Below are 12,268 nucleotides of genomic sequence, written 5' to 3'. Positions count from 1 at the left end.
GAGGAAAAATGTCCAGCACACCTACAGCCTAGGGAATGACCTGCTGGGTGGTACGGAAGTGGAAAGGGATCTTGGAGTCCTAGTGGACTCCAAGATGAACATGAGTCGGCAGTGTGACGAAGCCATCAAAAAAGCCAATGGCACTTTATCGTGCATCAGCAGATGCATGACGAATAGATCCAAGGAGGTGATAATCCCCCTCTATCGAGCGCTGATCAGACTGCAGTTGGAGTACTGCGTGCAATTCTGGGCGCTGCACTTCAAGAGGGATGCAGATAACCTAGAGAGAGTCCAGAAAAGGGCCACTCGTATGGTTAAGGGCTTGCAGACCAAGCCCTACGAGGAGAGACTAGAGAACCTGGACCTTTTCAGCCTCCACAAGAGAAGGTTGAGAGGCGACCTTGTGGCTGCCTATAAGTTCATCACGGGGGCACAGAAGGGAATTGGTGAGGTTTTATTCACCAGGGCACCCCTGGGGGTTACAAGAAATAGTGGCCACAAGCTAGCAGAGAGCAGATTTAGATTGGACATTAGGAAGAACTTCTTCACAGTTAGAGTGGCCAAGGTCTGGAACGGGCTCCCAAGGGAGGTGGTGCTCTCCCCTAACTCTTTCCTGCCTATGCAGGGGGTCGGACTCGATGATCTATTGAGGTCCCTTCCGACCCTAACATCTATGAATCTATGAATCTATGAACCGCGTGGGCGTCTCTCGCCAGCATGCTTCTTCATTCCCCCAGCGTCCTGCAAGTGGTGAGTTTTTTTTCCTTTTCTATTCACCCCGGGTTTCTCTGAGGGCATGGTTTCCCACTCACCTGTGCTTACTCCCCTGGGGGACACAGGCTTTTGGGCAGTGAGAGAGCAGAAGCAGTTTAGCTTGATCTCTCCTTTTCTTTCCACCCTCTTTTTCCTTGTCTTTTTTTTCCTTTAGTTGCCTCTTGCCTGTGTGTAGTTCTTTTGTTGCTTTTTATGTTTTGTCTTTCTCTGCTATTCAGTTACTAAGTCCACATTGAGGGAGTCTGATGGACACCCTAACACAGGGAGTGCTCACGAGACTTCACTTGCCTGAAAGAATGAAAAATAAAAAAGTCCTACACTTGTTCAGGTGCTACTTCTAAATCATATGTGCAGTGTAGTAACCACTGTTTTTACAGTAAACATCAGTGGATACAGATGCTAAATAAACATTGTATTATATCATCTTAAATGAACAGTTAAGATGGTACAAAAGTGGGCTTCTATCCTGAAAACACGGGCTGAATCCAGATGTGCACGCATGTATGGTTTGTGGTACTGCAGACGTCTTTGTGGCACCACAAACTGAACATGTTGCATGTTAAACCATGCATGACACTGATAATTGGCAGCACTGGGGCAAAATTTGTTAATAGGATTTCATAGTTTCATAGTTGGTAGGGTTGGAAGGGAACTGAGCAGATCATCAAGTCTGACCCCTTGCCATGGGCAGGAAACAATGCTGGGGTCAAACGACCCTGGCAACGTGTCTATCTAGCCTCCTTTTGAAGACCCCCAGGGTAAGAGTGAGCATCACTTCCCTTTGCCAACCCCCCCCCCCCCCAAAAAAAAAAGAGAAGAAAAAAGCAGCATAAAGCACATCAAAGTGGTGTGCGCCAGGACAAACACAGAGACAAGGGAGCAGGCAGTCCAGGCTGCCTACCTGCTAGCCCTGTGCTGAGGCACTGTCTACCCCAGCCAGCCACCTCTGCAGCAAAATGTGTCCCACTGCAAAGAGCACGGGTAGGGGCATGCACTGCAACATAAAAGTAGGAGCAGAAATTTGTGCCACTACTATTTGTGCTGCTATAAATGCATGCCCCTGCTCATGTGGACCTGGCCATCATGGTGGCTAAACAGCTTATTGATACCCTGGACTTACTATCATGGAATCTTTTTATAGTATCCTAACAGAACCACTGCTAAAAATGGGATGAACTTTTGTTCTTAAAATTAAATCCAGATTGAAATCCAGATTCCACTGACTCAACCCTGGATGAAAGCAGAAGTGATTAAGCTAACACATAGATCAATATTACACACAACTTGTTTTTACCTTCCATTTTTATAACACAGTAATATTTCGGAAACTTACCTTGAAAACTTTTGGCTGGGGCAGACATTCAAAAAGACTCAGGTGGAATTGATTCAAATTACATGGTCTTCTGTAAGCAGCCTAGTTTAGATCAGTAGTGTACACTATACACATTCATTCTTGGGTAAGGGTTGGGGCTGGGGGCAAATCTGAGGCAAGGGTTCCACCATTTTAAAACCAGTCTGTGTGTGCTGAACTTCTGTTCTGTTAGAGGTATAGAGCAGTTTTGTGTGCCAAATGTCTGTTCTGTTACAGGTATAGACCAATTTCTGATCACTTATTGTCGCAGGGCACTAAGGTGCCCACTCCTAGAAGAGCAGAAACTGCCTGGGGAGAGAGCCCAAAGAGAAAGACAGGAGCCCAGGTGCAGGTTACCAGGGCAACAAGCCAGAGGGCAAATTAGCCTGCACCTGCACATGGTCAGCTGACCACAAGGGGCAGGTCCCTGGGCCCATATAAACCCCAGGCTGGAACTAGGGAGGGTAGTTCCCTGCTAGCAGCCAGAGGGGAAGGAGCACTCAGTGACATAGCAACTGCCTGATATGCTGCAACTAAAGCTAATGGGGCTCCATGAGCTCCGCAGGTACCTTTGCCTACTAGACACTTAGTGCCGGGATTGAAGTTTAATGCTTTTAAAGGGGCAGAGCACACTCTGGTCTTTTGTATTATGTTATAGCCCAGGGGCTTATGTTTGTTTGCTGTTTATAACTCTGGTAGTTTCGGTGAGGCTATTTGGGGAAGGAGGAGGCCTCACTGGGGGCCCACTGCAGCGTGGGGACCCCGGTGCCAGAGAGGGTGTGGCATTTGGGATGCATAGACCCCGGCGCCAGAGAGGGCACAGCATTTTGGGGGCACAGACCCCAGTGCCAGAGAGGGTGCAGCATTTTGGGGGCACAGACCCCGGTGCCAGAGAGACCGCAGCATTTTGGGGGCACAGACCCCGGCGCCAGAGGGGGCGTGGCATTTTGGGTGCACAGACCCTGGCACCAGAGAGGGCATGGCATTTTGGGTGCACAGACCCCAGAGCCAGAGAGGCGCGGCATTTGGGGTGCACAGACCCCAACGCCAGCAAGGGCATGGCACCAGTGAGGCGCAGAGACAGGGCTGCGGAGAGCCCAGGCACCAGTGAGGCACAGAGACAGGGCTGCGGAGAGCCCAGAGAGGACAAGAGGGCCAAATCATAGCAAGGCCTAAACCGAACAACATCAATGCCATCTGCAAGGCTTGGGGCGTGGCAAAGGGGCAGTTGGAGCCACACAAATAGCCCGTAAGGCTGGGGTGTCCTGGGACATGTATTTTGAAACGGGATCCACAAGGGGTCTCGGACCCATGGGGTTCAAGGAAATCCATGAGGACTGTGTCCAACAGGACGTGAAGGCAGCCTCCCTATAGTACAAATACATCAAGACATGGCAGGCGAGAATAGAAGGTGCCCATCGGGCCAAACTGGCACAGTCAAAGGGCCCTAGGGGTAACACAGCCATCCTCGAGGACCCCCATCCCATGACACTTATATTGATATGTGTTATGTCTATACCTGGCCTTTGTCTCACATGATTTCTCACTTAAATAATAAAGAGAGCTTCTTAAAGTGACCTTATGTTTTTGTCTCACAAAAAAAACATGCCAGATACTCTGTATTGGTATATTCTGCATAAAGATATAGGTGAAATACATCAATTTCAGACAGGAATACAACTTCAGTCTTACTTGGTATTCTTCCAGCTACCTCATCACATTGAATCAGCAGCCTTTCCTCCATTGTAAAGTATCACTATGCTTGAGTGGGCCTCAGAGACTCAGATTCCATGGAAACTTATACAACTATCAGAACAGCTCTGCTCAGTTGACTAACAGACAGCTGGAATCTCTTTACTTTTTGCACCATCTCAAGTTAATACAAATGAAATTGAATTGAATTAAAAATATTCTGAAATAGAGTGCAATATGGGGGTATTTATATTTTTCCATAGAATGTGTTCTCATAATCTTTTCAGAAAACTTAAAATTTTAGCTGTTCAACACAATAAAGTCATATGTTAGTGCAACAAATCACTTAGGAATACATAGGAAATATGAGTTCAATAAACATTTTCAAAAGTCTGAAGACATCCGATATGTATATTACATGTTCAAGAAGCAAATTTCTTTTATACCCTAATATTAAAGAAACTCAATACGTATATTACATTAGCATAATTTACATATTTAATACAAATCAAAGAGTCAGAAAAGCATATGCACCACAGCATAGACCAAGGCAAGGTATGCTTGCATTTTCTTACCTACGTCACATGCGGGGGGGAGGATCCTCAAACAGGCACTTTTATGTAGCTTTTCCTTAGTATACAAGTGTTATATCAAATATTAATATAAGAAAGGAGGTAACAAATCCATTCACTAGTCACAGCTTATAACTTTCTTATGACATCAAGCAAGTAGGTGGACTCGGATCAGATGCCATTTTACCAAACTCAAATTTAAATGCCAACTTTCATGTGAAACTTTTTTTCTGTCTAGTCCTGTACCCACTTGTTATATATTCTATAAAATTGTAAATGCTTCATGAAAACAAAATCACAGTGGACATTTTAAAGTTGCTCTTGCTTCCTGGACATGTGCATAGTTAGCAGTCTCTGCAGCATACTCACTTAACCCAACACAGAATCTTTCCTTAACATAAATTTATCGATGGGAGAGGATTGGTAGACCAGGTTAAAGCATACTGTATCCCACCTCATGAGTCCTGTGTGGAAACTGTAGCTTGAGGCAGTAAAAAACCAAGAAAGCTGGTGATAGTGGAATTCCTACCAGCTTGGTTTTGTTGAAATTGGATTGGTTAAAGCAGTACACTGCGGAGATCATTGTGAGGCACAAGACTTTGGGAAGATGGCCCCTGAGGGCTAAGTGGGATGGGGTGAATACATCCTTCACACACAACTAGGCTGTTAAGTCATATCAGCAGACAGATGTGAAACTCACAAATCCATAGGTAGCTCCACCAATTGTTTTCTTCATTCCATAGCAAAACACACACTGACAATATGTTTTCTTATTTGTGTTATATCCCTCTTTACTAGAGTTTACAGGACAGTAAACTTGGATGGAATGAATAAAGATTTATTTTAAAAATACATTTAAAATTTGACAGAGCCCTTTATTTTACTCTTATTTCATACAGATAGCTTCCTCAGCATATAAAGCTCTCTCTACATGGAATACAATTGGTCAGTAGAATTCGTATCTCAAAATATTTTTTTCCAAGAAAAAAGATCAAAAATAAAGTTTAAAACTTATTGGTAATAACTCTTAGATGAGGTAATTTAAAAATGTAAAACACTACAGAGTTTTCATGATTCAAAGCATATGCTGATTGCTGTTTGGAGCTGGAGAAGTTTTTCCCTAATGAACAAAAGATTAGGTGCACTGAGGGCTTAGTTACCTTATCTGTAGTATCAGATATAGATTTACTGCTGGAGACAGCACAGACTGGTTGGATCCATACAGACTGTTCTGGTATGAGGAATTAAATTATTTTGCTGCTGCATATTGTGCAGATAGTGCAAATAACACTTCCTGTGAAGTACAAATTGCTTGAGGTTTTCTAGAGGTAAAATTGCTGTTGCTCCATTGAATCTGGTTAAGTTCTGGTGACTTATTCAAGCTGAGAAAGCTCACCCATAAAGTTTCATGAACATTTAATGGGGAAACAGGTTGCTGAACCTTAGCAGTAGTACCAAACTTCTATTAGTATTTATTGAATGGTTCTACTACACGGCATTACTTTAGTTTATCATTCATGAACAGGCATTTTTCATGTTTTAATCTAAACTTTTATTATGACAATTGTCATTTGATCAATTCTGAGACTACATATCTGAATACCATTAAGTGTAGCGCAGTTGTAATAAAGATTTAGAATAAACATGAGAAATGTATCTTTCCTGTAAAAGATAAAAATTGTTTGCTATTCCCCTAATATCATTTTCCTGATATAAGTTTAGGATATCACATTTTATGACATTACAATTAAATGGTATGTTTACCACTGCAGTTTACTACAAAACAAGAAACTAATTACTAAATTGATCATTTTAAAAAAGAGAGAGTGAGATAATCAAACCTTTAAGTAATATTTCTATCCCCCTGAAAAGGGAAAGAAAAAAGAGTTGTCTTGGATACATTACAATATAAGACAAAGGTAAACATACTATAGGTTCAAAGTCAGTATTACCAACCTAATGTGTTATTGTCCATTAAAGTTAGTATTAGAAGCTGTGATTAGAACATTCTAATCTGGTATAGCAGGCCAAGGACATTTACAAGAGTACACCATCTTCAAAAGGTTATGAGTCAGATTATTAGTAGAGTTATCAAGAGGAAAACAAACAATTAGGCTAAAATATTAATAATGTAAATAGAAATATCTGCAGTATGTTGAGAGGTCAAGGTTAGTAATCAAAAATATATAATGCATATTAATTTGTGCAGTAGTCATATCCAAATCCTAAAAGTTAATGTTATGTCTCTGTATGTCCATATTATTTTAAAATCCCTTCAAAGCAATTCTTCTTTTCCATCCAAAAAAAAAAAACCAAACACAAATCAGCTTGGGGTTGAATTTCTCATCTACTTACTTATTTTTAAAAACAGTACTAATTCATTTAACAACCTGAATAAACTACTGAATAAAATACTATTTTTATTCTCACACTAGCTTTAACAACTACGTATATTTGACAAAGAGGTTGTCTATTGCTCTCTCCTATCCTCTTTCTGAAGTATTTCCCCCCTTAGCTGTGGAGTTCTGCCATAGGAATGATGAAAATGCTATATGAATTCCAGTTAAGAGTGACAGAAAATTCATTCTGCTGACCATTCACTTTATCTGGAAGGTCATTATAAGAATCCCAGTACTGTACAGAATCTGTGACTAAATCAAGAAAGCAAAACTCCCTTACCTTCTATTGGTGATGTCTTCAAACGTCTACAGAGCCCCTCTGTGTCCCCATATGTCTCTTTAATTTTTACTACTGCTTCTGTTCCTCGAAGTTCCATGAGGGAGCGCAATTCCTCCAGTGTGCACCCAAAATCTCCTGCATGGTTGGTCTCGTTTCTTTGGTTCTTGGTATAGAAATCACTATTTGTCATGTCACCCATTGTTGCTGTTTATATTGCTCCACTCTGTATATTTGATGGAATTTTAAAATTGCTTAAAAATTGCAAGGAAACAAACTCAAATTCTAATCTAAAAGAGTTTTAAAAATCCAATGTGTTCAATGAGCTCCGAGGAGAACGCGTCTGATGACTGAGGTGTCCCTGACAAGCTCTGAGTCCGCAGGATGACTGCTTTCAAGGCTGAAGACAAGCTCCATTCCATTCACTGCTTCCCATTATGCTGAGCACAGACAGTAGTATCTACATGGTCATCTCTTCCAGTGGCCTTTTGGAAGCAAACACAAAATACTCATTAGAAAACAGGACTTAGAAAGGTGCTTTGAAATTCGAAATTCATTCTATCTGTTGCCCCCAAGTTGGTCTATAGAAGAGTCTACATAGCTTTGTTGGAAGATACTGCAGACAGTCACCACTGACTCCCAAGACTCAGGTACTGCTAGCTCTGTCGTAATACAAGGCTCTTTACAGCTACAACAGCAATAACAGTGTCCCTTACTTTAATCAAGTCCCAAGAGCTCTAGCTAAATGAGATGGCTCATGAATATTTATAAACAAGCCATTAGTCCAACATCCTAGATGTGCCTCTGGTATGTGCTCCGGTTCACACTGTTATATCAATCTTTAACCTGACAAGAACAAAAAAGAAAAAAACTGTAAAGACAACAAGGTAATAAAAATGTATTGAACACTATTACTATGCCTTCATCCATTATAAACACTATTTTTCAGTGCAAGAAAAGTAAAACTGAAAGGAGATTATCCATTGTCAATCCAGAATACATTTAAATAAATTAAGTTTTGCAGCTTTGTCAGCTATGAAAATAAACACACAAGGAAAAAAAAATAAAGCACCTGAGTGCTTGAGCTAAACAATGAGTGCTGTGTTTCATACAAATAAGAAGGTTGTCAAATAGCTTTCCTTCAACACTACCTGCTATCTGACTCACCAGCACATTTGAAAGCTTTTGCCTGATGGTGACAAAGCATTCAAGTACAGATGGGGACATACTTTCACAGGATTTTTAACCTACATACTCCTGAAATGTCACATATAGACCATCTGGGAAACCAACTGATTACTTTCAAAACCAGCATTTAAAATCTGTTCTCCCTGATTTTAAAATCTGTTTAAAATCTGTTCTTAGACTCCAGTGAACTTGGGTTAAATGCTGTAGAAACTAGCTTTTACATTGGTCTTGAGACTTTTAGCAAAGATTAAGGTTTCCTTTTTCCTAAAGGGGATTAGTGCCTGCTCACTGCCTAATTTATAGACCTCAGAATTGTTCTCTCTGGATAAAAATGACTGGAGAGAGAGTGTGGCATCAGGCTAATGAGTAATGGACCTCTTACTGCCAAAATGCATACTTTATAACATGCCAGGAACAATAGTACAGAATTAAATTAAGTTGTTGCAGCAATGACCATGCAAAAATGTGGAGGACCCCAATATTTGAAATTCCCTGTCCTTTTTTAAAAACCTTAATTTGATGCTTGTGCCTTGCTAATAAAGTCTATAGACCCAGTATTCTCCCTGATTCAGTGGGAAAAGGATCAACCCCATTGTGTTGAATATTTCCTATTTGCCCACAGTCATATTATCTGCCTTCAAGCTACTTAAAGCTGTAACTTAAATAACCAAAAGTGACCTCCTTAATCCTTTCCCGCTCCACATCCCAACTGTACAAAGTATAATATGATTTGCTTTGACTTGAAACATTTTCTGGAAGACAAAATTATTACAAGAATAGAGAACTAGCATTAAGAACATTCATACATTATGTTGTATGTTTATAACATTAAGGTTTGTAATATATTTCAGCATAACATACACATTATTACATGCCCCCCCACACCATCACTGTTCCAATACTAACAATTCTGCTATGCAGTTTTTATGTATCCCTTTGTCCGTACTCAGCAAGAATAGGGATTCAGTGTTAACGGATGACTTACACTGTACAATAAACACAAGATCAAGAAAAACTGAAAGAAACAGTGAAAAAATATTTTTTGTCCTTGAAAATGGATATTGTGCCTCTCAGGGAGGCAAAACTGCCTAAAATATCTATCTAATCAGAGATCTTTCACAACACATGTATACACAATTATCTCTAAATCTTTATGTATCTACCTGATTTTTTTTGAGGAATAGGTGTCTAGATTTGGATAAAATGAGAACCAGCTCACGTGAGTATTCAAAACTATAGGACTTATCATAAAATTCTTTAAAATGGGAAAAAAAGTTTTGCAACCCCACACAGCAGGCCTGATCCTAAAAATGCACTGAGTTACCACACCATCTAGTGATCAGAAGTATCAGACTTTGGCCCTTTCTGGTTTCATCTGTGACTGGTATTTCTAATTTAGGTGGAAGAAACAAAATCTCACTAGAAAGCACATTAATACATGAGCTGGAAAAAAAAAATAAGCCATAGATTTTGATGTGAATAAATGGGGGTCAGAAACAAAAGGAATAATGGAAATGAAAGACTAGTATTTGAAGAATCACCACCTATAGATATTTAAAGAGGTCTCTGAAACAGTCCTGGTACAAGAATCCGTAGTATTTACCTGGAAGAGCATTAATTACCTTACCCCTTACTCCCTACTCCGACCAAACTGATTTTTGAAAATTTTTATTTTAATAAACGGCTCATGACACTGCATAAAAAGTGAATGATTATTTCTCTTTGATGAATACCTCCCATTGTTTTCACTAGTAATGCAAAAGGTATTAAAGTTGTGCATTAAAGATGTTCTCCATAAGATTTTTTTTCTGCAGCATGTTAATGTGAATGCTAATCTCAAGTAAAAGCATTTCTTTTGACTCATAGTGCCATCACTATGTATTAAACTTCATTACTACTCTTAGAAATTCCACTTGTGTCATTTGTCAACAACCTACGTTAGCCAGTGACATTGCTTCTTTGCAGGTGATTAGACGTTTTCTTGCTTCCTTTTTTTGTTTGACCTTCAATTAAATATTAAACAATAGATATAAAATGAAGGATGTAATTCCCCTAGTTCTCTAGGAAGAAATATCTCAATGTTTATCTGATCTCTGGGATTCACCAAATATTATGATATCAGGGAAACACCATATTTTGTGTTGCTGAAAGACAGAGGGTAATGCACCTCTCTAATCCAGTGGAACAAAATATGCAGGTTTAATTTAACCCTGGAATCTCTTATATGAAAAACATAGGAACTTTGCCACAGTGCATACTGGCCTAGTGTGACAAACATGTGGTCCAGCTCACCTTTACTGAGTGACTGTTTGCTTAACAAAAACTGAAAAACCTAAACACAAGATCAGTAAGTGGCACTACTCCCACTAATAGTGCAGCTCCAACATTTGTAGGTCCAAAATAGATCTAACCATTAAAGATAAGTGAAATTTAGTTTCCTTCTCCAGGAAATTTTGCTGCTGTGACACTTGAGACAAGTAAGACAAAAACTTCCTGATGGATGTTATAGTTCTGGACATCCAACGTGCTGTATGGTGCTTGGAAAGCTGCTTCTCCAATAACACAATGTAGATCCTGCTGATGAAACTTTATGTGGTATCAGTGGAGTCACAAGCTCCTGACTGCATGATTGGAGATGCAATACAGTTAGGGAGCTTGAATCCCTTTGAGCTCTTATTATATTTTTGTTCAGCATCTAGCGTACCAACCTACATTTGGATCATATGCCCTACTCTAGTACAAATTATTTAAACCTTTCTTATTTCACCTTAATCTTCTCCCAGGCACATACCAGCAGCGTGCACTTGTTGGAAAAACCATGCTCTCTAGAACTTTCTGCAAAGCCTAATGCTCAAGAGAGAATATACACTAAAAAGGTAACACGTCCCTTCCAAGTCATGTTTTCTCTTCTGACTTAGACAATTATTTTAGGCCATTTTATAGTTTTTATTTCTCATTATACATCCCTAATGAATAAGCTTTTTAGAAAAACCAGACAAAAAATTCTAAAAAATATACAGTTAATTTTGTAGAAGAGCTGGTTGTTTCAAACTGAGCTGAGGTAGTATCCTATATATATTAAATCTGGTAGCAAAATCACATTTCATTTTTCCTGAGAATATCCATCAAAGTTAAATTTAAATAAAAATAAATGTTACTCATAAAAAAGTTTGAGTGTATATCTTAAATTTGCTTAACATGGCATAATCTTTGATTTTGTTCTTCCCTGAGAAGACATGAATTTTTGCCATGTGAATGCACTGAAAATAGTGACTATTTGATTCTTATTTGGAATGGCTTTGCCTTACGGAACAACCATCCACTCCTGTAGCACCCAAATAATTTTTTTCACTTCCAATTATTTAAAGGAAATACACGTCAATTAAAATAGAACGCACTTGGATGAAGTAACTGCATGTCTGCTGGGAAAACTAGTTTTCAATTTTCCTAAATAAATCAATCTCACCCCAGAAGCTTGTAAATATTTTGATAATATGGTAGAATAATCTTTATACTTTATACTTTAAGTCCATTACCAAGGACTTAACCTAATTTCAGTGGAGTTCCACAGACAAATATATGGTAGGGCAGTGTATATCTGGGCCCTGAATTTCCACTGTCCCTAAAAAAGGAAGAGAACAGTGACCCTGACATTCTTAACTGTTTGGAATAAGAAAGAACTGCATGATCTTTCAGAGGGTTCAGCTGCCCTCCTCATAAATTCCAAGTTTTCATAAAAACCACAAAACCGCAGCAGCCTTAAAGATGGAGACAGAGGGAGAAAAAAAGGGCCCCAGTCCCACAGAGGTTGAAAGAGTGAGGCAAACAAGGGGAAAAGCAACTCCTGATTTTATAAGCCAGTCAATAAAACTCCCACAAGCCACTGACCCCTGCACATTTGGGGGATGACACAATTCTAGCCCCTAAATCTGAGCCCTTTTTCATCCCAGATTAACAGTCTCTTTGTCCCTGAAATGAACAGGTCTTTTGCTCTATTTTGATGTATTGTTTTGGG

At 39.6% G+C, this 12,268-nt stretch overlaps 1 protein-coding gene across 1 annotated transcript in view; it reads right to left on the bottom strand.

The window, feature by feature from the left end:
- The window catches only part of LOC102371752 (plasma membrane calcium-transporting ATPase 2), a 664,574-nt gene that overhangs the window by 529,238 nt on the left and 123,068 nt on the right, over positions 1–12,268 (bottom strand). Inside the window, exon 2 of the mRNA XM_014521639.2 lies at positions 7,069–7,550. Within this exon, the coding sequence (XP_014377125.1) occupies positions 7,069–7,267 (199 nt within the window). The 5' untranslated portion in view covers positions 7,268–7,550. The remainder of the gene's footprint in view (positions 1–7,068; positions 7,551–12,268) is intronic.

The sequence above is a fragment of the Alligator sinensis genome, unplaced genomic scaffold (assembly GCF_000455745.1).
Source record: "Alligator sinensis unplaced genomic scaffold, ASM45574v1 scaffold285_1, whole genome shotgun sequence".
Taxonomy (NCBI): Eukaryota; Metazoa; Chordata; order Crocodylia; family Alligatoridae; genus Alligator; species Alligator sinensis.
The sequence above is the reverse complement of the archived record's forward strand: the minus strand, read 5'-3'. Positions and strand labels throughout refer to the sequence as shown.